The sequence below is a fragment of the Hyperolius riggenbachi genome, chromosome 3 (assembly GCF_040937935.1).
Source record: "Hyperolius riggenbachi isolate aHypRig1 chromosome 3, aHypRig1.pri, whole genome shotgun sequence".
Lineage (NCBI taxonomy): Eukaryota > Metazoa > Chordata > Amphibia > Anura > Hyperoliidae > Hyperolius > Hyperolius riggenbachi.
The window spans coordinates 462,229,756-462,257,602 of NC_090648.1; the positions used below are offsets into that span (position 1 = coordinate 462,229,756).

General features: G+C 45.9%; 1 protein-coding gene across 1 annotated transcript; it reads right to left on the reverse strand.

The window, feature by feature from the left end:
* Nucleotides 1-3,724: 3,724 nt before the first annotated feature.
* Nucleotides 3,725-27,847, reverse strand: NPM1 (nucleophosmin 1). Its single transcript, XM_068277929.1, has 11 exons — nt 27,676-27,847; nt 16,234-16,316; nt 15,161-15,280; nt 13,591-13,684; nt 12,168-12,286; nt 11,996-12,084; nt 9,239-9,281; nt 7,440-7,529; nt 6,550-6,660; nt 4,559-4,633; nt 3,725-4,003 (listed from the first exon to the last, which is right to left on the reverse strand). The coding sequence occupies exons 1-11, from the start codon at nt 27,734-27,736 to the stop codon at nt 3,956-3,958; spliced, it is 933 nt and encodes a 310-aa protein (XP_068134030.1). The 5' UTR covers nt 27,737-27,847; the 3' UTR covers nt 3,725-3,955.

Sequence of the window (27,847 nt, forward strand, 5' to 3'; positions counted from 1 at the left end):
GGGGTTCCTATACTGTCCTGGCATTTTAGGGGCCCTAAACCGTGAGGAGTAGTCTTGAAACAAAAATGACCTGTGAAATCCTAAAGGTACTCATTGGACTTTGGGCCCCTTAACGCAGTTAAGGTGCAAAAAAGTGCCACATGTGGTATCGCCGTACTCAGGAGAAGTAGTATGTGTTTTGGGGTGTACTTTTACACATACCCATGCTGAGTGGAAGAAAGATCTCTAAATGGACAATTGTGTGTAAAAAAAAATTAAATTGTCATTTACAGAGATATTTCTCCCATCCAGCATGGGTATGTGTAAAAATACACCCCAAAACACATACTACTTCTCCTGAGTACGGCAATACCACGTGTGGCACTTTTTTGCAGCCTAACTGCGCTAAGGGGCCCAAAGTCCAATGAGCACCTTTAGGCTTTACATGGGTGCTTACAAATTAGCACCCCCCAAAATGCGAGGACAGTAAACACACCCCACAAATGACCCCATTTTGGAAAGTAGACACTTCAAGGTATTCAGAGAGGGGCATGGTGAGTCCGTGGCAGATTTCATTTTTTTTGTCGCAAGTTAGAAGAAATGGAAACTTTTTTTTCTTTTTGTCACAAAGTGTCATTTTCCGCTTACTTGTGACAAAAAATATCTTCTATGAACTCACTATTCCTCTCAGTGAATACTTTGGGATGTCTTCTTTCCAAAATGGGGTCATTTGGGGGGTATTTATACTATCCTGGAATTCTAGCCCCTCATGAAACAAGACAGGGGGTCAGAAAAGTCATAGATGCTTGAAAATGGGAAAATTCACTTTTTGCACCATAGTTTGTAAACGCTATAACTTTTACCCAAACCAATAAATATAGGCTGAATGGGTTTTTTTTTAATCAAAAACATGTTTGTCCACATTTTTCGCGCTGCATGTATACAGAAATTTTACTTTATTTGAAAAATGTCAGCACAGAAAGTTAAAAAAATCATTTTTTTGCCAAAATTCATGTCTTTTTTGATGAATATAATAAAAAGTAAAAATCGCAGGAGCAATCAAATAGCACCAAAAGAAAGCTTTATTAGTGAGAAGAAAAGGAGCCAAAATTCATTTAGGTGGTAGGTTGTATGAGCGATAAATAAACTGTGAAAGCTGCAGTGGTCTGAATGGAAAAAAAGTGGCCGGTCCTTAAGGGGGGTAAAGCCCTAGGTCCTCAAGTGGATTAAAGGAGTTAAGCAAAAAAATTAAAGTGCTACTTACCCAGGGCTTCCTCCAGCCCCAAGCATGTCCCTCACTGTAGCTCTGCATGCAGCCATTCGCTGCAGCTCCGTCTCGGTCCCTGGCGATGAAGTCAGGCCAACCTTCACGTCGGCCTGTACTGCGCCTGCGCGGTCAACCACCGCCACGAGGACTGCACAGTCTGCTCCGGTCTACGTGGCGGTGATTGACAGCGCCACTCACAGTACAGGCCGACCTGGAGGTTGGCCTGACGTCATCGCCGGGGACGGAGCTGCAGCAAGGGACATTCTGGGAGCTTGGGGCTGGAGGAAGCCCCGGGTAGGTAGCGCTTGTTTTATCATTTTTTTCACCCGATAACTACTTTAAGTATATGGCTTGGCAGGCAGAAAGGTTAAAGGCAGAAGGTAATGCTTAGAAGTATATTTATCCTGATGCACTATAACTTTTCTCCTGTGTTTACAGTAGATAAAATACCCATGACTTGGGACTAGTCCAGTGGTCAGAATCTGCAGCTCTAAAGCCACATGTGGCTCTTTGGACACTTGAGTGCAGCTCTTTTGCTCTCCGGGTTCAATCAGTGAGTGTTTTGGCCATGTCCGTGAAAAGTATGCTGATCCCATGCACAGCATTGCAAGCTCACTTCTCTGCTTTACTGGGGGTGGGGTGTTGTGGTGAGTAATCCCACCCCTCAGCTCACAGCAGCCACCAATTGCCAGGCCAGCCTTTTAAAAGCTCACACTACACCTCCCTCCACTTTATTTCCCGCTTTGCCTGAGCTGTGCAGGAGGATTGGTGACTATGTCACAGCCAGGGACAAGTACTGACCTCAGAGCAGGAGTAGCAGCAGTGCCAGTAGCGCATATATGGCAGTAGCACAGGACACTAAAGTCCATCTGCCTGCAGGAGCAGAACTGAAGCTTTGTAGAGGGAGGAGAGGCTAATCACACCCTGCCCGATTCCTCCAACACAAAACTAATCATATGCTGCCTAATTCCACCCACACTGACTGTAGACAACATAACTACCCACATGCTGCCTATCGAGCTCTCTGCCACTCAGTCCTTACTGCACACAGGAGGGTAAGGGTGATCTGCATGTCCCTAGCCAGGAGTGGGTTACAGAAGTCTGACAAGGAATGGGTGACAGGTCTCCCTGGCAGGGAAGTGGTGAGATCTCTGGCAGGGTCGAGGTCTCTCTAGCAGGGAAGGGGTAACTCAGATTACATGTATTTCGTGAAACACTACAGCAGCGCTGATTAAGTGTATTTTTGGTGAAATGCTGTCAGATTACATACATGTGGGGCACACAACAGCAGCACTTATACCACTGCCAAAGGTCATGTATGTTTGGCCCCACCTATGTTCTGTTGCATGGCCACGCCCATTTTCAGTGCAGCACTCAAAATAAATTTTTAACGTAATGCAGGTATTTGGCTCTTGATAAAGTTTACAGACCCCTGGACTAGTCCAAAAGCTGTCAGATTTTTTTCTAAGTATGTGTACACCTATTTCAATTTTAACTATTTTAGCAATAGTGATCTTTAAAATAAGCATGTTTTTTACATGCATTATGCTGAACGCATTTGAGACCAATACTGTGACAGCATTTATACTTACCTGAGGCCCCTTTGGTCCTCCAACCCCCCCTTGAGTACATGGATTTCACCACCCTCCGGAGACACTCCAATTCTCAGCTGGCTGACCCAGTCTTCCTCCAGTTGTGTTCTGAGGCATCTGTTGCCTGGCCACACTGCACAGCTATTTAATGCCAAAACATAGTGGAAATTGTCCTCACACTGCTGCCCGTGTAAAATGGCTTCCCTTACTCCCATGCTCAGTGTTTGGAAGGCTCACCTCTTGACCTCTTCCAGTGTTTGGAGTCACCAAAAGCACCAGTACCGTTTGATTCGGCACAGGCGACAGTGTTGGGCAACGGAGGAGGCCAGGAGTCATGCTGGCAGAGGCAAGATGTAAACCACGAGCGCTTTACACTTTGGGATAAGGGGGAGACCCCGGCTAGAGGTTAAGACAGCACAATAGTTACTGCCACACACACCCGATCGAGCCCTTGCACTCGAGATTTTTCCACCCTTACCGATAAATCCATTTAACAAATTTTACCCGGAGGTCAGCAGGATGGCCAAGTTGCAGTACCAATTCCATAAAATTACCAAATCAGAATGCCAAGCAGGCTGCAATATGAAGTAATGTATGGGCACCCTTCAGAGGGGAGAGTCATTCCTGGAACAAGCATGAAGCCCAATGAGACATAACCTCTTAGTAAAATCTTTCAAGTATTAGCATTGGAGAACCAGCACAAAGTCAAGCGGCAATCTCAGAAGAGTTCGCTTCTCAAATCAGTTTTATTTTAATAGTAGAAAATAGGTGGACTCTCCAGATCGGTAAAGGATTTGACCACTATATGTCACAGTATAATGAACAATTACGTTATACATTACAGGCAGTTTACAAAAGCACTAAACAGAGAGAAGACAAACCCACGTAAGTAAAATACAGTTTATTTCAACAAGTATGGTTCAGCTCCAGTTTGCCTGACCATCCTTCTAAACTTCCACAGAACTTTCAGGGGACAAAGTGAGTAGTTACAGGCGTTTTAACATTCTTGGCAGGTATTAGAAAATCAAATCAGACAAAATAAAATGAACCTTCAACTTACAAAAAACAAATTATATAAAATGTGAAACCAAAGGGAACAGCGAGAGGCGAAGGCAAGTTATTTCTCTTTCATGGTTTGTCTCCACTTCCAAAGATCTTGAATTACCTGCATGTTAAAATGAACACATCAGAATATGGAAAATTTGATAGAACGGTTCCCTATAAGAACGCAAGGACATCTTTTGTTCATTTTAAATTGCATTACTGCTCGCATTAGTGTGCGGCAATTCTGTCTGGAGGCTACATACTCCATGCCGCATTTCCGGTTTGATGCATTTGTATCCCAACTCAGTAAAATGCAAACAGTACAAGCATGTAAAGCAAATTCATTGGAGAACCAAACTTGGAGCCTGGTGTTTTTTGGACCCTCTTGGCAGTGCAGTTGCAGGCATTTTTTTTATACTGCCGTAGCTCTGCTGAGATCTCCACCTGTGCAGCTGCATGTTGCCCCTCAACCAGAAGCCAAATAGGCTGCAGCAATGAGATGGGCATGGCCAGAGCCTCAACAAGCACTTTGGAAAAAATTGCTTGGGACCAACCACGTTTTAGGATGTGTTAGAAACAAATATGGGGAAACTATACTCTATGCATGTCCTGGTCCAGATTTAAAGATTAAGCAAAGGTCATTCTAGAGAAACTATCCTGAATTAAAACCACTCACCTTCGGGTCCTCAGTTCTGAAACAGCTCTTCATGTAATTGGTGAACTTTACTTCCATTTTTGGAAGTGCTCCACCCTAAAGATAGAAAGACAGGCGGTTATACGAACAGTTACAGAAAAGTTTACAAGAAATGTACTGTGAACATAAGGTGCATTCTTTCATTATCTCAAGCCATTGAACCATGCTCAAATATATAAAGGCTGGTGCACACCAAGAGCAGTTCTGAGTTTTTAAAAACTGCTTTTGGGCTGAAAACCAATTGGCTGATGGGACGGTACACACCAAAGTGGCTTGTTTTTTCCCCAAACAAACTCAGGTCCTGCAGCATTTTTGCTGTTTTCGAAGGCGTTTCTGCCTCAACTTTAAGTATAGGAAAGCGGAAAACTGCTCTGAACAATGCTAGATCAGAGCGGTTATCCAAGAGTTTTTGTTACTGAAGCTGTTCAATTACAGCATTACTGTAACAATATATAAAAACTGCTACACAAAAATGTTCCAAAAAGCTAGGCATGTTTAGAAAATCTCTCTAAACATGCATAGGAGCGCTCTGAAAAGTTTTCGGTGTGCACTGGCCCTATTCTCAGTTCATGGCTGGACCCATCTCCAAGGAGGAAAAACTTCACACTACAAAATGATCAGGGAATCGCCTAAAGGAAAGCCCACAATAGTTAGAACAGTTGTCTTGTGTGGGGGAATCAAACAGAGCAGGAATTGAGCTCTATTTACTGATCAACTAATGCAGGCAACACCCTCTTGAAATTCACAGTTGATCCAGAGGAAGGGAACAGAACACTTCACGGCATTAAAGTGGATCCGAGATGAACTTTTACTCCTTGCATAATTGTGTTCCTTTCCTATTGTTTATAGGGCATTCCTCAAGCCAAATACGTTTTTGTTTTGTTTTAATACTCTAATTTCCTATAAACCAAACAAGCCACACCCACAGCTTCTCCAGAGTGCCTTGGCGCTTGCAAGGAATTGTGGGATTTCAGTCTGGGCAGGTGAAAAAGGTGTTACTAGCTATAGATTTCAGAGGCAGAGTTTTCACAATCTGAGAGCTGCAGTGCAGATACAGATCAGTTGCCTGTGTAATGGAGGAGATAAGAGTGGAGTTTTCACAGAATATGCAGATTAGCATGCCTAGATACAGATAAGCTTGCCTGTGTGTGTAATTGTGTAATAGTGACAAGCAGAAAACATGTCTACTCCCATTGTATCACAGGAAAAAATATGAATATACTGTTGAAGCTGTTTGAAGATAGATTTGCTGTGTAAACTATCTAAACTTTAGATAAGATATATAGACAAGTCACTTGTTATATTTAGTTTTTCATCTCAGATCCGCTTTAAGCTACTGAATGATAATTTTACAACATTTCAGAAACCACTTTGCATTCATTGATGCATCTTAGAAACTTCTGAAAACTGGAGATTCAAGAGGCTTCCCTCTACTTAGCAAAGTATCAACTTTTTTTAGGCCACCTCAGGTTCTCTTCAATTGAACAAACTACATTTCCAAATAGAACGTTTCCTTGTCAAAAGTAAAAAGAAATGATCACTTGAAAAGTGATAGATGCAGCATGTTTAAACACTTGACTGAAATAGTAACCCAAAAGAAAGACATTTTTATTTAAATATGTAGCCAGTTAGGTTTAACCTAACCCATATAACTTTTGAGAAAATGAGTGCCAAGAGGGCAGCATGGTGGCGTAGTGGATAGCACTCTCCCCCAGCGCTGGGGCCCCGGTTCAAATACCAGCCAGGACAGCAACAGCAATTAGGTTGTATGTTCAGTGTCTGCGTGGGTTTACTACGAGCACTCAGGTTTCCCCCACATCTCAAAAACAGATGTTAATTGGTTTCCACCTACACTGGCCCTAGATTATGATGGGCACAACTATGATAGGGATTAGATGGTAAACTCCGAGGACAGTTAGTGACTAGGCTATATACGCTAAATCACTGTAAAATATATACTAATTTAGTCTTACCTTTTCTAGTGTGGCCTTCATTTTTGCTTTGATCTCTTCAACTGTGAGGGGTGTTTTTGGAGACTTTGGGGTCTGTTGCTTTCCTTCTGGTTTCACTTTCTGTTCTGGAGTCTAATAAGAGATTTAATGATACATATTACAGAGAAAACAAAAGTTTGCTTTCTTAAAACAGAAAGAATTTGCGATAATTCAGGTTGGAGTGAGCTTGAGTTGTCTCCCAGTGCCACACTGCTGAATATATGCAAATTAACCATTCTACCCTTAGAAGCGATTACATTAATATTACAGAGAACACATTGTACAACAAGGTTATTAAATCTAATATGATCGCAGGAGCTCCACTTGAAAGGCTTCATGTAAAAACGAAACTGATCTCAGCCTGGCAAGCCAGTCTACAGAGGCCCCTTATACTAAGCTGGGGGATTCTTCCAGCCCACTGCAGTCCGACTCTGCTCAACCACAGCAGGACAGCACATGCACAGGAGCCCAAAACCCGTCTGGATCAGACTTCACAGGCGCAGCAGATCGGACATCAAAGAAGCTGACTGACTAGAAGGGGCTGGAAGAAGCCCAGGTAAATAAAAATCATGTGGTCCGAATGATCTCAAATTCACCTACAGGGCGGACATATACCATAAGCACCATATTAGAATACCAGTTCCTTCAGTAATGCTGATTTTTTTGGGCTATAGGTGTCACACCTGGAACAGGCCTGCAGCCAGTTCCCAAAGAGCACATGACCTACTGGTTTTCAGTCAGATTTGGATCATCAGGAGAGATCAGCACAACAGCAACACAAGTAGCAGATTAATAAGTCCATAATGGCAGCTTGGACAATTCTTCCGCAAGGTGCTGCGACTGCAATATACATTCTAATTTGGCAAACTTACTTTAGCAGGTTTAGCAGGAGTGGACGGTTCAGAAAGTTTTCCATTGTGGTTTGATTTTTGAGCAGATTTGGGCTTTACCATCTGAGTGGGCTGAATGACAAGAAAGGTAATATTAACACCAAGTCAAAGCAGGTCAAAGCACGGTTTGTGGGTGCACATATGCATTAAACTTATTAAAGTAAACCTGAGATGGGGACTTAAATACATACGTGGGGCTTCCTCCAGCCCCCTCCAGGCTTATAGCTTCCTCAGACTCCTTGTTCTTCTGCAATTGGACTTTCCATGGCCAACGGCACATGCGCGGCTTGGCCATGTGATCCTGTCACTGGGAGCATTCCGCACAGTCGCATAACACCCTCCAGTGACGAGAGAGTGTACGCAGCTGTATTGCACAACTTACCGGGGCCAGATACAGATGAACCAGGCAGTGACTGAGGAGCGATCAGTACATGTTTTTCTTTCAATCTCCATCTCAGGTTCACTTTACGCATTTTTGTCTCATTTTCATTTAAATAAGGACTTATGAACAGTTATTTGAGATCTGTGGATTGCCCAATTCAGGTTTTATTTCAAATGGGAAAATGCAAAAAAAGATTCCTGCATTTACCTTCCTCACTGTACAATGTAATTAAAACATATGTAGTACAATTTGTCTGCAGCTCGGGAATAGGCCAGATGTTTCCAAAATGTTTCAACTAAGGGCCATATCAGTGGTCTTGAGATATAAATGCCATGTGCGCCATCTGCATGTCCCCTTCAGTGTGCAGTGGTGGCAGCTAGCGTAGTGGCATCTGATGCAGCTGTCAGTGTTGGCTGTTATTGGGCGACTGCTGCTGACATAGTGGCTACCCTTCATCCATCAAGTCCAGGCCCAAGCATATGTCCTTGTTCCCTCTCCACTGGGACTACTGCAGCCATTTTCCATAGTAATCACTATAGGACTCCAAAAATGGCTGACATTTTCCAGTGTGTACATTCCGGCAGCCATTTCTTTGTAGTTCTATACTAACTCCTACAGGAGAGCATAGAAACCGCAGCAATCACCAGCAAACTGCATACAGTTTAAGTCTCACAAGACCTTTGGGAGAAACTGGAAAACGCTCGGTGGACCATGTTTGTCCCTCATAACAGACTTAGGACACCCCTGGACTAGGCCAATAACAATTAGTAGGGAGTGCATGTGGCTGGTCCACTGCGTTACATGCCCACAAGTTAGGAAATCTCATTAAATATCTATACTGGATGCCACAGACTGCTTAAAGCAGGGGTCTAAAACTCAATTTACCTAGGGGGCCGCAGTAGGCAAAGTCAGGATGAGGCTGGGCCGCATAAGGAATTTCACAATTGCAGCGCATCGCCGCCTCTGCCCGCCCCTCTCACTCTTCCTTCACAGAGAGGGGCGGGGAGAGGCGGCGATCCATGCGGCGATTGACGTGAGGAGGGGCAGAGCTGAAAGCTCTGCCCCTTCCAGGAAATGCCGGCGGATTGGCTCTGCAGCCCTCGTTTAGTGTCATGGATGTGGCGGATTACTTGGGAGCACTGAAGACTTGAGGTAGAAAAAGCATTGCAAGCAGCTTTTCAGAGAGTGAGTAGAGCACCACCTGTCTATTGAATTACAGGCGATCAGGCAAGTTAACCCCAAGCCCTCTTAGAGAGTATTTTTTTAGGAGGCAACAGTTTTCCTTCAAGACAGCTGTACATGACAGGCTCTCTTACACTGGAAGTACTCCAACTGCTAATCAGTTCTACTATAAAAATCAGCAAAAATCTCGAAAAAAAAAATCAGTAAAAATAATTACCTTTTTCACAGGTGTTTCTTCTTCCTCCTCATCCTCTTCATCCCTTTTAGAAGAACAAGTTTATATTAATACTACAGGTTTTGGCAGTTGAAGCTATTTCATTCATTTTAATACTATGCCATAAACTCTCCACGGATCTGTCACAAGCCTGAGGCTACTTCCACACTGAAACTGCATTGCAAACGCATCTGGTCATGCGGGAGGTTCCAATGGAATTCTATTGGCTTCGTTCAGGGTGGGGCTTAATCAGGGGCATAGCACCCCCAAGGACCAAAGGCCTGGAATGTCGGCTTAAAAAGGCCCTGTTTAGGAGTAGAGTCACATTATACAGGACACGAGACTCTTCCGCTTCGTTGCGATCCTATGTTTTTCAGTATGTGCAACACAACGCCCCACTGTGCAATAAAGCTGAAGGCCACACAAGCACAACTTGGGTCAACCAAAACAATTATTGCAGCTAGTTTTGGGTTGGAGCCATTTTAAAGTAGCTAAAGAACCCATGCTTGACCAGCATTATGCACCACTCCAGGCACCAGCAGCTCAACAGTCCACCACACGTCATAACATTGATTTAGCATGCCACACTATTTACTATGAAGTGGGTGGGGAGTATGGAGTGGCATTCAAATATTTAACCACTTCCGGATACCGGGTGGTTTGGCTGATCTGTGCTGCGGGGGCTCTTCAGCCCGCAGCACAGATCAGAAATCAGGCAGGGCGATCAGACCTCCCCCCTTTTTTCCCCCACTAAGGGGATGTCCTGCTGGGGGGGTCTGATCGCCGCCGCGCTGCTGTGCCTAGCGGGGGGGGGGGCTCCTCAAAGCCCCCCTCCGCAGCACTAGTCCTCCCTCTGCCTCCTTCCCTCCCTCTCCCGTCCCGTGTGCGGCGCAGGACGGAAAGCCGTCCTGCGCCGGATAGGATAGGCTTTAGCCTATCAGATGCCGGCGATCCCCGGCCAATCAGAGGCCGGGGATCGCCGATCTCCTCTACGGCGCTGCTGCTGCGCAGCGCCGTATATATGTAAACACCGGGGAAGATCTTCCCCGCGTGTTTACATTTACCCTGCGAGCTGCGATCGGCGGCTCACAGGGTGTTCACGGAGACACCCTCCGTGAACTGACATGGAACGGCCGCTCATACAAGCGGCCGTTTCCATTGAAACCACTTCAGGATTAAGGGGCGTAGTTAAGCGTACGCAGAATCCTGAAGTGGTTAAGGTTAGTGTAAATATTATGCAAATGCATGTGATCGGTCCATTTCTAAACTGCATAAAATTTGCTGAACATTTTTAGCATCTCATTAATGGATATGGATACCAACAAAAACAGGTGAAAGAGCACCAAATGAAACAGGCAGTTTGCCCAGCCCCCTACCCCAGCGCCTCCAGGGGTACAATGTACTCAGTTATTGAAACAAGGCTGCAATAACAGACCGCTGTTTCGGGCGAAGCTGCCCTATCTCAAAATGCAAAAATAGCCACGACCATCACAGCTATTTTTTTTTTCAATTTCAGAAAGGGCAGCTTTGCCTGAAAAAGCAATTATTGCAGCCTTGTTTCAAATAAGAGCTTTAATGTCATATCGGTGGTGCCGACCCAAGTTTGAGCTAGAATTGAGGGATATGGAGGCAGCCATATTTATTTTATTTTCTTTCTCCTCTGCATCTAACACGCCATAGATCAGGGGTGGGCAAACTTAGAGCTGCGGGGCACATTCCTCTAGCGCACCACATATTCTAAAATGTAATTCTGTGAGAGCCATACAGTATGTTTCAAACTGGGACAGTGCCCATGTGCAGCAGAGGGCTCATGTCACTGTTGCCATAGTGATGTATTCAGTTGATCCTCTGGGCAGCAGAAGTGTCAGACACCTCTTCAGCTTCTCTCGGGTTTCAGCAACATCAGCAATCCCCCCCCGAGAGCCAGACAGGAGAAATACCGACTAACAGCTTGTACAATTAGCTAGCTGACTTTGGGGTTGATTCACTTTGTAGAGATCCCCGCACTTTGGCCCAATAGTCTGCCTATCAAGTGACAGTCAGCCTATTGCGCCAATAAAAGTGCAGGGATCTCGTATACAAAGTCACTGGACTTCACAGGGTCCAGGGTGGGACAATTGGAGCAGCTGTTAGTTTTTGGGGGTAGTGCGAGTAAGTTAGTAGTGCGTGCTACAGCAGCAGTGTGCCTACTTTGAAAATGTTACCTGCGCTGCCACACTAAGCTGTGCTGCTTGAGCAGTGTAGATAAGTGCATCAACCCCTACTGATTTGTATGTGAGCCAGATGTAGCCATCAAAAGAGCCACATCTGGCTCCCGAGCCATAGGTTCCCTACCTCTGCCCTAGCGGCAAGCTTGCTGTCACGAGCTGTGCATTATGATTACTTAACTCACCCACTTACATCTTTCAGCGGCGATCTCCACTGCCACGGTGGAGCCAGGTTACAGGATGCAGCTGTAGACAAGAAGATCGCCGCTAGATTTGAGATTTGGCAAGTTAGCTTATCGTCAGTAGGCTTGATTCAAATCAGCAATGGGCCAGATAAGGCCCGCGGGCCGTAGTTTGCCCAGCGCTGCTATGGACCCCGAACAAGCATCCAGATCAGGTGTTTAACTGGATTAGCAGCAGGCTTGTTTGGAGAGTGTGATTCAGAAACTGATGCATGAAAGATCAGCAGGACTGCCACACAGCTGGTATCATATATGGCAGCCTCCATATCCCTCACTTAAGGTGTCCTTTAAACAAAGGCATGTTCACTTACTCTTCGTCATCATCCTCATCGTCTTCGTCATCATCCTCATCTTCATCATCGTCATCTTCAAGGTCTTCATCTTCTAATTTCACCTTTTTCTGTTCAGACAAATTAGGATTAAATAGGATTCCAATTGAAAACAAGACTTACTAAGCCAATAAGCAGTCGGCAGACTGCATACCTGAGGAACCTTTATAGCAGACACTGCAGGCCTTTTGGCATTTTTCACATTTGCTGGACTCTCTTCCTCTTCATCTTCCTCCTCCTCATCTGTTGTATCCAATGTGTCATCATCCAAGGCTGCCAAATAGATCAAATAATGTAAGTGTCTGAATGAAGCGTGATGCCTACTAAAAACATGCATTAATGTGGACCCCTCTCCACCCCCCCCCCCTACATCTCAGCCTGTTCCCTGTCTGAGTCCCTCGCTATCCGGCTGCCAGAGAGATACAGAGAGCGCACGTCAGACTGGCCGCGACTGGCATAACAGAGGACCCAGTACCAGAGCTGGAGGAGACTGATGGCGGCGTGGGAGAGATCCGTGCGCATGGGGCTGGAGGAAGCCACAGGCATGTATAGAATTCTCTTGTCTCTAGTACACACCTTTATCCACCACTACAGTATATCTACGTCCCCGGACTTCATCTAAGCCACAAATCAGTAGATCTAAGTCTTGTAGCAGAAGCTGTGCAGGATTGGGCTTGCTCCTGTGCACATTTCTGGCACTATCTGATGCAGCACTAATTGGTGAATGGGAATATAGGTTTCCTGAGCCAACAATTGATTTTTACCATTAAAAATACTTTTATTTTCTCAGTTCATAGTGAAAAATACACTCTGTAGCATTATTTCATAATCAAATATATTCACCATAAATTGTGACCGGGACAATCTAACTTTTGGGATAAGCGGTAAGAATAGCCAAACAAAATTTGGGTTTTTTTTATCTACAGTAGCACTTTTTATTTTTAAACTGGAATTGGTAAAACTGAGAAATGTGTTTTTTCTATTTTTTTTCCTTGTTTTCCCATTAAAATTCATAGAAAACAAAATTGTCGGAAAAAATGGAATACAATGAAAGCCTAGTTTGTCTTGAAAAAAAAAATATATATTTCATTTCTGTGTCGTAAGTAGAGCTAGTCATTTCTGATTAAATAAGGACATAGCTAAACTGTCAAAACCTCTCTGATCCATAAGTGGGAAACCAGGTCTGGATGCAAAGTGGTTAAGGCTCTGCACAGACCTCCCAGTGGCTACACAGAGTCAGGCTAGGAATTAACACTCCTGGCTTTTTTTCCACCCCAAGCCTGGTTTTCCCTCTTACCCTTCTCCCTGGCGGTAACCCTATGTCAGCCCCCATATTCCCTTGCACTTCAGGTGTACAATAAACCAGTACACTAGCCAGCCACCCCATATGTTGTAACAAAGAGAAAAAACATAGGAGGCTGACTGAAAGTTCGCTTCACTTCATAGTCCCTTCAGCTACAATGAATTTATGTTGCCAACATGCTGAGGTGACAAAGCACAGGACACTGCATTCTTCCTGCTTTTGTGCTTAATCCTCACTGACATTCCCATCAGTGCCCAACTCCACTATTCCTTACCGATGAGGTGCTGTCCGCTGACGTAAACCGGGCCGGAACCTGCCTTCAGTCTTAAAGTCACGGGAGGTGTGATTTCATATCCACCAAGAGAAACCTAGAAAAGTTATTAAAATAGCAAACAAGTTAATAGGAATTTGTTTTTATTACACTATTATAAACATCACAATTGGGGTCCAGGAACACCTAATAGGAGGAGATTGAGGATCAAGCAGGAGCCCCTATAATCCATCAGGCTCCTTCTGTGAGAGTAACTGATGAGTCTTCAGAGATAAAGCTTCTGATTGGCAACCTCATTCACACCTTAGCCAATGGCTGGTCAGACGCTGCTTTCTTCAGAAAGCCCAGCCCCAAGCCAAATTCAGGCTGAAATGGATTTGTTTTTGAAGAACAAAGCCTAATCGGCTGAACTGCTGCCGCATACCATGGTTCAGGATGCAAACATCTGCTTAAAGGTAGTCATTCCATTGGCATACTGACAATTCACAAGAAGCAAAGAAAACGCTGCATCGTGGGGTACTTTAGTATGTGAGCACGCACATTTTAGGGAGCACAGCGTTCTCAGTCATAGGCAGCCACTACAAGTTTAGACTTCCATGCATTTCCTGCACTAAAGTCAATTCCAAACATTCATCCCCATTGCGATTGCATTATTTTTTACGTCATTTTTATTTCCGATTCCCGGTACTTGGGTGGGCGTTACGTTTTTGTGAAAAGCGCTTTTTTAATTCACTCCCTGACGCAAGTCAGGAAGTGAACTGACATGGAAAAAAACGCAATCGCTGCACAAAGCAATTTTGTGAGCGTTTTCCCTATACCTTCCATTGAGACGAACGCCTCAAAAATTGTACAGGCAGCGCTTTGCTGAGCGGAAACAAACCGCTCAGATGTGAACTCTCAAGAGAATCATTGCACAAGCGCTTTCAGGGCGATTTTGAAAATCGCCAGCGCAAAAAAAAAAAAAAAAAAAGAAGAAAAATCACACAACGCCTCCAGTGTGACCATATCTGTATTGTACAGATAATCGCATGCATGAAAACATACTGCAGTGGATTGCCACTTATAGAATTTTGCTACAATTAGCAATATTGTACTGCTAGATACCAGTAGTCAAATATCTGTAATTTTTATTGATATATTATAGCTAAACCTACTCTCACACAGAGCCCCACTCTACTGGTGCCTAACCTCCCCAGTGGTGCCTAAAAATAAAGACCCCCCCCCCCCCCCCAACTGATCTCACCCCTTTGCCGCGATGTGTGGCAAGGAAATGCCAATTGTGCCCACTATGCGGTCAATACTGTTAAAACGTATCTTCCTTGCCTCATATTGCGACAATTTTTACAAGCTGGAATTTGTGGCAAGGGTGGTATATTTCAGCGCCAGGGGATGCACCATATCAGGCACACCACACGCCCTTTACAATAGGAATCTATGGCGGCGCCGTTTTTCTGTAAGGGCTCTGGCGCCCTTTTATTCCCCAGTTTCGCAGATAATCACAATGCGCCTGTGGATTTTTTCCAGCTCTTCTAGAGGGGAAACAAGTGGCTGGAGCCATAATCAAGGGACATACCGTTGGTTGCACTGAGGGCTTCAGGGATGCAAGCACAACCTTTATGGATTTTGATTCGTAGTTCAGTCCTTCAGCTTCAATGATGTGGAGTTCATCTTTAGCACCAGCACCTATGCTAACCTGCAGGATGGGAAAACAAAGGTAGCGCTTAAATACAGATTTTAGTTCTCATCCCGGGAAGATTTACTTAACATTCAAATGTCACAGGGAGGGTAAATAATGCAGATAAACCTACAGTACCCAGTTGACAACAATTACCTGTAAGCCAACCCAGAGCGCTCCTCAAGGTCCAACAATGGTACGTTTTGCAGGAAACCACACAATCACAGGCAGGGTAATTAGTGATTCAGTAGAGCAGATTAACTACATCTGTGGCTTCATTCAAAATATGCAGTGTTGGTGGGCCTCGAGGACTGCTTATAGAGCCCTTCCCATAGTCCTAGTTCCTCCCCTGGCTTCTCAGTTTGAATCACTCAACACGGAAGACTTCGGCAATCTTTGGGAACCCCGCTCCCGAAGACCGGTGGCTCTGTACTGCACACATGCGAGTGAGGGTGCTCACGTGTGCGCAATTAAGGAACTGCCAGGCTTCAGAAGCCTGAATGCTTCGGCAGATCAGTGTACGACCGATCGGTCATACACCGCTAACAGGGGAACACTGGGACAGGGAGGAGAAAAGGAAAGCTCTATAGGACCCAGAGCTTTCCCTCCTTAAGAGTATCTTTTATTCTTGCTTCAGACTCCCTTTAAAACTAGGGCATCCTCCAGCCACCTTCAGGCCATTAGCTCCGTCGCAGTCCTCCCGAGCTGCCTCGATATGCCACAGGTTCAGTCCACACAGCCCCTGTTGCCAGGAGCCCAATAGGAGCACACATGTGCAGCAAAGCATGACATCTGAGATGTCCAGCTCCGCCCAGTGAAGGATCGAATCAGCCCAGGAGAATTGTGAGGAAGACCGCTTGAAGAGGGCTGGAGGAAGCCCCAGGTATGTATACAATAAAGTTCCATCTCATATTTAAGACTTACTGGCATTGCCTTCAATGCTATTCCAATAACTAACCAAACAACCTTACCGTTCTCAAAGACAACTGGTGATCGCTATCTTCATCATCCACTTTAAAGAAATATTCTTTTTTCTCTGCCTTCAGTTCACAGCCTAAAAGCAAGAATAGGTCATGTTAGTAATACCTTCCCACATTTGAGGACTATAGTTTGATTCCAATATTCCTGATCATGACGGGTAACTATGTTCAGTCTACACAGACGCAGCTGGATCTCGCACGCTACACCTTCATCAGGTAACAGAATGGTTGTATTTGCAAGTCTGCCTACTACTGCGCTGAGAACACTACAAGGTCACATTCATCATTTAGGGCCTATTTCCATCAGGGATGGGCTACGAGTTCATAGCAACTCTGATTCTAAATATTAATGAATGCAGGTGTGACCGCAGGAGGGGAGGTTAACTTACCCAGAAGCAGGACTGTGGAGTCTGAGTTGGAGTCAAGGAGTCGGGGCAATTTTGGGCACCCAGAGTCGGAGTTGGAGTCGTGGTTTCCGAAACTGAGGAGTCTGAGTCGGGGTCGCATGATTTTTGTACAAAATCCACAGCCCTGTTAAGTATTAGACTAAGTAGTCGGAGTCTGAGCAATTTTGGGTACCCGGAGTTGGAGTCGTGGTTTCAGAAACTGAGGAGTCGGAAGATTTTTGCACCGACTCCACAGCCCTGCTACGCGCATCATTCCCCTCACATGCAACGCGTTCCGCCACTCACTACCGCACTTCCTCCTTCCAGCTTGAAAGAGTCAGTAGTAGTGAGTCGCAGAATGCGGCACATGTCACATGAGGGGAATGGTAAACATAGGATCCCACGGAATTCTGGGCAAGTTAAACCTCCCCATCGCCCGCTGTCACACCTGCATTCATACATTAAGATTACTCAGCATTTTGAATCAGAATAGCTACGAACCCGCAGCTACTCGGAAGCCCATCCTTGATTTCCACTGAGGCCAGATCTGCAGCGTCTCCCTGCTAGCGAGCTGCAAGGGGAAACACTGCCCATCTTTCTATTGGCATGCCGTCCAGCTCACGCAAATTCGGACAGCATACTGCACATTTCTGCACACCAAAATATATGTTTTTATTCACCACAAATTAGAGTGGTACTTTTTGATAATTATTTTATTTTGAAAGCATTTTAAAGAGCAAGAAAAATTGAAACATCTCCATTTTCAGCCATGGTTTTAAATGTGGTATTTTAAGATAAAATCCCCCAGTTTTTTGCCCTGGTTATTACAATATTTAAATTGTGTTCCTAGTACAATGTATTGTGTGACAATATTTTATTAGAAAATAAAGGTGTAATTTTTTCTTCATTTTAGTAGTTTTTTTTTACTAAAATCAATACTGTATTTTTGGACCATAAGATGCGCCTAGATTAGAGGACAAAAACCAGTGAAAAACTAAACCTGGTGCGTCCATGGTGCAGGGGCATGTTGTGGATCTTCTTTCCTCAACCCCTCCCCCCATTATTTCCCCCTTGTACCTCACGTGTCCTCTGTCCCTCTCTCACCATGTGCTGAGTATAGCCGATGCAGAGATGGCAGCCAGCAACTCCAGCTTAACAGAGCTTGCTTGAAACCGTGCGGCCAATCAGGCGGCAGAACTGAAATGGAACCATCCAATCAGCCCTGCCTGCTATTCTAACTGGAGCCTGCCCTCGGGACCATCAGTGCCGGTTAGAACAGCAGGAAGCACTGACTGGATCGTTCCCTTGCAGCACCACCGCCTGATTGGCCCCACAGCATTAAGCTGGAGACGCCTCATGCATCAGCTATGCTCAAGCAGCTCGTCCCTGACAACTACTGCCCTGGTATGTATGTCAGCTACTGCGAGGACAGGGGAACAACGAGACTGAGACAGAGATGGGACAGTGGAGGTACGTGTAGGAGAAGACAGGACAGGGGACACAGGGGGACAGAAGAGACAACAGCATCAAGGGACACCTTCAGACCTATAAGATGCGCTTTTTACCTAGACTTTTGGGGAGAAAAGGTGTGTCTTATGCTCTGAAAGTATGGTACAAGCCCTTATGCAAAAATATACAGCCTTGACATACACATTAAAAAAAGTCCCAAGGTAACTATTTTTTTTAAAATGGCACTTTAACAAGTGTTTTTCTTCAGTAACGATATATTTTTTATCATTAAAGAGAGTCTGAAGCGAGAATAGATCTCGCTTCAGACCTCATAGCTAGCAGGAGCATGCGTGCCCCTGCTAAAACGCCGCTATAGCGCGGCTTAACGGGGGTCCCTGTCCCCCCAAACCTCCTCCGTGCAGCGGGGGGAGCGCTTCCTGGTTGGGGCAGGGCTAACCGCCGCAGCCCTGCCCCATGCGCGTCTGTCAGACGCGTATCTCCGCCTCTCCCCCGCCCCTCTCAGTCTTCCTTCACTGAGAGGGGCGGGGGAGAGGCGGCGATGCGCGTCTGATAGACGCGCTGGGAGGCAGGGCTGCAGCCGTTAGCCCTTGCCTCCAGGAAGGATATCTCCAGCGACCATTTTCCGACCAACATTTGCGGGGGGTGGGTTGGGGATGAAGGGACCCCCGTTAAGCCGCGGGATAGCGGCGTTTTAGCAGGGGCACACGTGCCCCTGCTATATATAAGACCTGAAGCGAGATTTAGTCTCGCTTCAGTGTCTCTTTAAAGAGACACTGAAGCGAAAAAAAAAATATATGATATAGTGAATTGGTTGTGTACTATGAATAATTACTAGAAGATTAGCAGCAAAGAAAATATTCTCACTTTTATTTTCAGGTATATAGTGTTTTTTCTAACATTGCATCATTCTCTAATATGTGCAGATTACACAACACAGCATTCAAAATGAGTCTTTCAGAGCAGACTGTGAACTAATGACCTCTCCTCTAGCAGAGGAAAAGTAAACAGTCCAGGAACAGTTGAGATAATAAAAGTCAGATAACAGCCCTCTCCAGGTCTAACTTAAGGCCCATACACACGTCGGATTTGCGCGAACGACGGGTCGTTTGAACGTTCCGTCGTTCGCACGTTTCCGCATGAAATCCGGCGTGTGTACAGACTATCGTTCGGGAGATAAGACTGGTTACCAACGATCCGCCGGGCGGATCGCTGGTAACCAGTCTTATCTCCCGAACGATAGTCTGTACACACGCCGGATTTCATGCGGAAACGTGCGAACGACGGAACGTTCAAACGACCCGTCGTTCGCGCAAATCCGACGTGTGTATGGGCCTTTAGTCCGAGCGGCTTAATGGCTTGTTTGCATAGAGATAACTGGAGTTTCTCAACTCTTCCTGTACTGGAACAATTACACTGATGTATCTGATCTTAAAGCGGATCCGAGATGAAAAACTAAATATAACAAGTGACTTGTCTATATATCTTATCTAAAGTTTAGATAGTTTACACAGCAAATCTATCTTCAAACAGCTTCAACAGTATTTTAATATTTTTCCTGTGATACAATGGGAGCAGACATGTTTTCTGCTTGTCACTATTACACACACAGGCAAGCTTATCTGTATCTAGGCATGCTAATCTGCATATTCGGTGAAAACTCCACTCTTATCTCCTCCATTACACAGGCAACTGATCTGTATCTGCACTGCAGCTCTCAGATTGTGAAAACTCTGCCTCTGAAATCTATAGCTACTAAGGGCCCTTTTCCACCAGCGCGTTTGCACTGGCTGAATCGCAAAACCGCAAACCGCTAGCGATTTTACAATCGCTACGGTTTGCTTTTTAACAAAGGAATCGCGGTAGGTCATTTCCACTACTGCGATTCGCTTTTGTCGGGAACGCGCGGCGGAGCGATAATTGCCGCGATTTTGCTATGCAGTGCATAGCATAGCAAAATCGCGGCGGCGAACGTCGGGGAATCGCCGGTAATTGCGATTCAGCAATCGCTAGCGTTCAGCGTGAACGCTAGCGATTGCAAGTGGAAAAGGGCCCTAACACCTTTTTCACCTGCCCAGACTGAAATCCCACAATCCCTTGCAAGCGCCAAGGCACTCTGGAGAAGCTGTGGGTGTGGCTTGTTTAGTTTATAGGAAATTAGGGTATTAAAACAAAAAAGTATTTGGCTTGAGGAATGCCCTATAAACAATAGGAAAGGAACACAATTATGCAATGAGTAAAAGTTCATCTTGGATCCACTTTAAGGTGGCCATACACTGGCCCGATTCGCGGCAGTTTCGACAGCAGATTCGATCCTGGGATCAAATCTGCTGCCAATCGTTCTCGCTAAACGCACCCGCCGATCAGGTATACATTACCTGACGCTGGCTCCCGGGCGTCTTCTCCGCGCTGCACCCGCTCCATCCTGGCGCTTCCTGTCACTGCAGTGACCAGGAAGTTCAAATAGAGGGCGCTCTATTTGAACTTCCTGGTCACGGAGTGACACAGGAAACGCCGGGATGGAGCGGGTGCAGCGTGAAGAAGATGCCCGGGAGCCAGCGTCAGGTAATGTATGCGCGGGGAGGGGGGAACAGGCGGCTCCACAGATTGTGATCGGTTTCAGGCTGAAATCGATTCACAATCTGTTTGCAGTAAAGGCAGCCATACGATCCCTCTCTGATCAGATTCGATCAGATAGGGATCTGTCAGCTGGTCGATCTAATGGCAAATCGACCAGTGTATGGCTACCTTTAATGTTTTATTTCTTAGCTGTGCTACACATACAAATCATAATATCTTTTTTTCGCTTCAGTGTCTCTAACTTTGTGAATGAACAATTGCTTTACGCTGATGCAGTTCTTATTACAGGAACTTATCAGGTTTGGGAACAAATGTTCCCATTCACTGCACGATCATGCGGTAAGCAGATCTATGCACATCTACGCCCCTGGTCCACAAGTGAAGTTTTGAGGGGTGTAGATATGCATACCAGTGGTATAAAAGCAGTGTTAAGCTAGATAAATATCTGAAATTGGCATGTTATGCTACGTACACACATGCGACAACGATCGTTTGTTAAGAACGACGAACGAACTTTTAATTGATGAAAGAACGACCTAAGTAAAGGTAGTTTTAAAAGGTGTGTAACGATCTGATCGTTAGAACGAACGTTACATCACAGAAAGCAACTATTGCGCCTGCGCATAAAAATGAGAAGTTCCATGGAGAAATAGTGAAATGCGCATGTCAAGCCTAGTACGAACGATCGTTTCCAACGATGTACTACTTTTGCAAACGATCGTCGTTGGTTAAAATCCGCCGAGACAGAACTTTCTTTTGTAGCGATTTGGCTCGTTCGTCGTTTGCCTTAATAGTCGGTGGTTCGTTTTTTTGTAACGATCGTCGTTGGTAAAAATCGGGGAACGATCGTTACAAACGACTATAGTCGCATGTGTGTACGCACCTTCAGATTGATTTTCAGACCACAGAGCAATGTAGGGAAAACCCATCTTCGGTGATAACCTAATTGGACTATGCCTTGTAAGGGTTTTTCGCCTTTCTCTGGATCAACAGTGATAGGTGAGGGAGCAGGCTGGTGTTGTACTTTATTTTCTGGTTGAACTCTACAGGTCTTTTCAACCCAAGTAACTATGTAACCCTGGAGGATGTTTGTCCACCATTTCACTTGCTGATGCTAATGGTTAGAAAATATTCTGGTCCTGTTGAATTCAGAGCTTTATCAGCGGGGTTTACCTCAAGCTCTCAGTCATTACGCTTTAATAAGAATTTCATTATTCAAAAGTAGGAAGTGTTGGCTGGGAATTTACTGGATGGATGAATTGCATTGGTCACTTCCACTTGTATTGGGTGCATAGCTCAAACAGTATGTTGTCATGTGTATGATTGTCATTTATAGAAATACATTTTGTGTTGCTGTTCTTCTATGGCTTTCTGTTTGAACCCAAGTTCTACTTTGGTATGAAAATCCGGATCCGAGATGAAAAAAACTATAACAAGTAACTATATATCTTATCTAAAGTTTAGATAGTTTACACAGCAAATCTGGCTGTATAGTGTCAACAGTTGATGATTTATTCCTGTGATACAATAAAGCTGGCCATACACTGGCCCGATTTGCTGACGTTGACAGCAGATTCGATCACTGGGATCGAATCTGCTGCCAATCGTTCGCGCTACACGCCGAATTTCGATCCATTTCGTCCGATCCCATCGATCGCCCGCGGGTAGGGAGCGCGTTGCTAGCGGCGTTCAAGTGCCTGACGACCGACGCAAGAGCGGCAATACATTACCTGCTCCGCCGGCGCGACTGCCCCCGGTCACCGCTGCTCCGTCTCCGCTCTGATCTCCGGCATGCTTCAGTTCCCCCCGCCCGGAAGGAAGTTTAAACAGTAGAGGGCGCTCTACTGTTTAAACTTCCTGCCGGGCAGGAAGAAGTAAAGCATGCCGGACCTGGAGACCAGAGCGGAGACTGAGCAGCGGTGACCGGGGGCAGTCACGCCGGCGGAGCAGGTAATGTATGCAGCGGGGGAGGGGAGCGGCGGCAGCAGCACCACCACAACAGATTGTGAACGGTTTCAGGCTGAAATCTGTTCACGATCTGTTTGCAGTAAAGGTAGCCATACGATCCCTCTCTGATCAGAGTCGATTAGAGAGGGATCTATCTGTTGGTCGAATCTGATGGCAAATCGACCAGTGTAGGGCTACCTTAAGAGCAGCCATGTTCTGCTTTCCATCATTACACAGGTAATCTGCAACTGCATCTCCACCCCTCAGCCTGTGAAAAATTCACTCCCTCCTCCCCTCTGAAATCTTTGGCTAGTAAACCACCTCCTGCCCAGACTGAGCTCCCATAAGCCCTTTCTACATGGGTCTGAGTGCCTTGGCGTTTTGGAGAAGCTGTGGGCGAGGCTTGTTTAGTTTATAGGGAATTAAGAGTAATAAAACAAAACAAAAAATAGTATTTGGCTTGAGGAACGCCCTGTAAACTATATGTAAGGAACAATTATGCAATGAGTAAAAGTTAATCTCCGATCCACTTTAAAGTGTGCACTACTCAAGGGGACCAAGCACAGAACTTCACAGGGAAATTCCAGTAATGTGATTGGGTGGACGACAACCTCTTGAACATCTAGGTTTCCAATAGGTTGTAGTAAACTATGCCCACATTATCTGGCCAATCACAACACTTTGAATTGTAATAGGGTACGGTGATTGGATAACTGATCCCTATTAGGTTTCTTGCTGGTTCCCCATAAGTACACTAGCGCCTTAAAGCGGATCCGAGATGAAAAACGTACTAGAACAAGTAACTTGTCTATATATCTTATCTAAAGTTTAGATTGTTTATACAACAAATCTAGCTGCACACAGCTTTCTTACTGTGATACAATGACATCAAAACCAGCGCTGCCAAAAGCATGCCCGATCCATGATGCAACCAGCTGCGAAATTTTAGACGGTGTAACAGTAAGCAAAATCGGGATGAGAGCCGAACCCCCCCCCCCCCCTTATGTATAAATGTGCCCAGTGTGTGCATTAAATCATCACATGTCCTGTGTGGTGCCCTTCAGTCTTCAGAATCCCCCACTCTTCCATTACCAGTATACACTCCGCCAGCGTGGCACATGACGTCACATGCGCCACGTGTTATACACCGGTGGAGTGCTTAACGCTAACAGAAGAGCAGTGGATTCCGAAGATGGATTGGCACCACACAGTGGGAGTCACAGGCAGGGATGAGCGCTGGATCAAATCCAAATGGGTTTCATTCGGATTTCATCCTCCTAATTCGTGCAACTGAGTGGGTGTGTGCGGAGGGGGGGGAGGGTGGGTGGTAAACTTACCCAGCAGCCTTCTTTAACCCATCTTATGCTGCGTTCCAAGCTGCGTCACATAACTATGCTTCTTCCTTCAACCCGGAAGGAGGAATTGTTTGTAGTCATGTGACCACAGCGGCGTGGGAAGGGTTAAAGAAGGCTGCTGGGTAAGTTTAAACCACACGGCTGTGGAGTTGGAGTAATTTTTGCAGGGCTGTGAAGTCCGAGTTGGAGTCTGAGTAATTTTGGGTACCCGGAGTTGTTGATTTCATAAACTGAGGAGTCTGAGTCGTCTGATTTTTGTACAAAATCCACAGCCGTTAAGTATTAGACTAAGGAGTCGGAGCCATTTTGGGTACCCGGAGTCGGAGTATTATAAACTGAGGAGTCTGAGTCGGAAGATTTTTGTACCGACTCCACAGCCCTGAATTTTTGGGTACCTGGAGTCAGGAGAAAATGCACCGACTCCAACTACTAATGAATTTAAACTAGTTGAAATAGACTATATGATAAAATGTTCTATTTCTCAGATAATAGTCAAATAATTAATATATACAGTAATAGCTGGGCTTAGTCCACAAAAATGAAATAAACCAATAAAAAAATAGTTACTTGTGATGCTTCAATAAAGCAATCCCCGTATTTTTAAAGTCAGATATACATATCTGATTATCACTGTATATATGTGTACACAAGAATATTTTATATATACACTAAACATCAACATCTATGCTGTAAGGATAAAGCCTGTGTAGCTGTGTCACTAAGAGATGGTCAATGAGATGGAAAGAATTCTGCGTTGATGGTTTATGCAAATGTATGCAGTGTGCACTCACTTTGCTCATGAAATCAAATAATTTGATATGTTAAAATTTGGTTTGGTGACCACGAATTAAAGGGTACCTAAACCGGATGAAAAGAAAAGTTCTATACATACCTGGGGCTTCCTCCAGCCCCCTTCAGGCTAATCCAGACACTGTCCTCCACCACTTGGATCTTCTGCTATGAGTCCCGGTAATTCAGCCACTCAGCGCAGTCCGAAAACGTGCCGCTTCCACAGCTAGAAACATTCTGCACCTGGGCAATAGTGCTGTGCAGGTGTTGTACGCTCAGCGGTGGAGTGTGTGCATGTGCACTATGCCCGACTGGCTCAAGTACCTGGACCCAGAGCAGAAGATCCAGGTGGTGGAGGAGGACAACGAGGGACTGATTGGCCTGAAGGGGGCGGGAGCAAGCCCCATGTATGAATACAACTTTAATTTCATTTGTCTCAGGTTTACTTTGTTACACAGTAGTAATATACATATGCCCTCCCCACAGAGCTGCAGGAAATCCACTGAGAATGTTGTGCACATTGAACACAGATATGTTGTCTATCACCCATAATGCTGGTTTAGATTGTACATAAAGAATGTGTAATAGAGAAATAGCCTCATTCTCCTGCAGAGTACCTGCACATCACGCTTACATGTACCCACAGTTACATTGCCTAGGGCCTGATGGATGTTCTTTGTTTCTGTCTTCTACAAGTACTCTTACCAAGGACTAGTTTTAGTCTATGACAAATTATTAGTGGCAGAAGATCAGCTGGATTGCCAAGTACCTGGTATTGTTTAAAAGGGAATAAACATGGCAGCCTCCATATCCCTCTCACTTCAGTTGTATTTTAAAATTCCTAAGCGATGGCAGTTAAGAGACGAATTTCATGTTACATACTTTCAATCTAACAATGTTATGTAAATTAGAGGAGCTTGAGTCAAGGAATCCTAACCTGAGCCGTCGGTTGATTTTTGTACCGACTCCAAAGCCCTGAAGGCACACGGTGGGCACATTTCTACACTTTGGGGGGACAAACTAGTCAGCAGATACAGCCAATAACCAAGAGATTTCATGCTGAAATTGATCAGGAATCAGCCTGCAGCATTTGGGCAGCTAACAAATCTGTCTAAAGGGGCCCACACACCTAACGATATTCCCACCAATATACAGCAGATTCGATCACTGATTGAATCTGCTGTGAAACCGTTGTGCAAACGCTGACAAAACAATCGATTTCCGTCCAAAATCAATCGTTCCCGACGATTCCTGCCCGAAAGATTTCGCTCAATTGCCGGCGGTTGGGAGTGTGTCGATAGCGGCGTTCAAATGCCCGACGCTAGCGTCATTACCTGCTCTGGCCAGCGCATGTGTCCCGCTCTCTCCACAGTCACTTCTCCGTGCTCGGCTCCTCCAGTAGAGCGTCCTCTACTGTTTAAACTTCCCTGGACATAAAGCTTAGTGATGCTGGAGGAGCCGAGCACAGAGAATTGACCGCGGAAAGATCGGGGACATGCGCCGGCCGGAGCAGGTAATGTATGCAGGGTGGGGGCAGCTTCAAAGATTCTGATCGGTTTCATGCTGAAATCAATTCACAATCTGTTTGCAGTAAAGGCAGCCATACGATCCCGCTCTGATCAGATTCAATCAGAGAGAGATCTGTTTGTTGAACTGATGGCAAATCGACCAGTACATGGCCACCTTATGCTGGGAATACACGGAGCGATCCAACAGCTCGATTATCTGCCGGATCGACTCCAGCCGCATCACCCTGGATCGATTCCCACTCGTCCCCGCGGGGACGCTTCTATATCTTCCGCTCAATTTCCGCTATTGTCCGCCTGCGGGGGATCTATCCACGCGGTGATCGGACCTGCAAGAAATTATCAATTGAAGCCATCAGCAGCTCAACTGATATAGAAAAACAAACAGTCTATGCCCAGCATTAAAGGACTTACAAGGCCAATCATTGAGGAAAAAATAAAAAAGTTAGCTACCTACGTCAGCTTGTAAGGCACGGAGGACGCTGCCCGCGCCCTCCCTCCGGGTCCCCGCCGCTCAGTAGCCCCCCGAACGCGCAGCCAGGGTCGGGCTCTCCAGACTGTACAAAGATGACCGCAGCTGCGCAGTCCGCATAGCCGCGAGTGCGGCTGCGCAGCTCTAAGGCCAAACCCCCGATCCACGCTACAGGAAACAGCCTGTTACGTGGATCGGGGGGTTGGCCTTAGAGCTGCGCAGCTGCACTCGCGGCTATGCGGACTGCGCAGCCATGGCCAGCTCCGGCCACCATCTTTGTACAGTCTGGAGAGCCCGACCCTGGCAGCGTGGTCGGGGACCGTTCAGGGGGCTACTGATCGGCGGGGACCCGGCGGAACGGCACAGAGGGCGTCCTCCGTGCCTTACAAGCTGACTCAGATAGCTATCTTTTTATTTTCTTTCTCAATGATTGACCTCGTAAGTCCTTTAAACAGATTCTATCAAAGAGATTTGTTTTTAATGGTCGAATCTGCCCATTATCCGTAGATGATCAATACTGCAACTAAGCTACAGACGGCTTCCTTTGTGTCGTACATCTGTTCTGCCACGTCCCTATTTAGCAGTATGATAGGCTATGTCCCTGCGCCATTGCCCAGCTATAACATGCAGGCTAGGACTATAGGCGATTGCTTGTACATTGCAGCCATGCTGATCCCTGGCACCGGGTCACCGATAAGCACGTGGCCTACCCCACGTGGCGCGCCGCCCGGCAACCGCAGCCGGCTGATCTGACTGCCGCACAAATACTAGTGCGAGCCGATCTATTCACATGTGACCTGTGCGCGGCAGGGAGACGACGCTCCGCCACACGCCGCGGTCCATCCCAGCGGCCCCGCAGAGAGGCCTCCCCCGCCCGGAGCCGCGATCACCCACACACACAATGCCATTACCGAAGAGGAAGTTCTGAGGACGAAGAGGGGTCAGGTGATCCATATCCATGCTGTCTTCCATTCTGCCGCTGCCCTTCTGCTACCACGCCGCCTGATTACAATGGACGGTCTACTGAGGGCCGTCGCTGCGCCTGATCACTGCTTATATACGAAGCCTGGATCTCGTGAGAAA

What these genes read in the sequence shown, in the direction of transcription:
- NPM1 (XM_068277929.1), bottom strand. Translation starts at nt 27,736, where the DNA reads ATGGAAGACAGCATGGATATGGATCACCTGACCCCTCTTCGTCCTCAG. An exon ending in ACCAGTTGTCTTTGAGAACG is followed by an intron (nt 15,281 to 16,233) that starts GTAAGGTTGTTT and finishes CCCATCCTGCAG; the next exon opens with GTTAGCATAGGTGCTGGTGC. An exon ending in AGCCCTCAGTGCAACCAACG is followed by an intron (nt 13,685 to 15,160) that starts GTATGTCCCTTG and finishes TAACTTTTCTAG; the next exon opens with GTTTCTCTTGGTGGATATGA.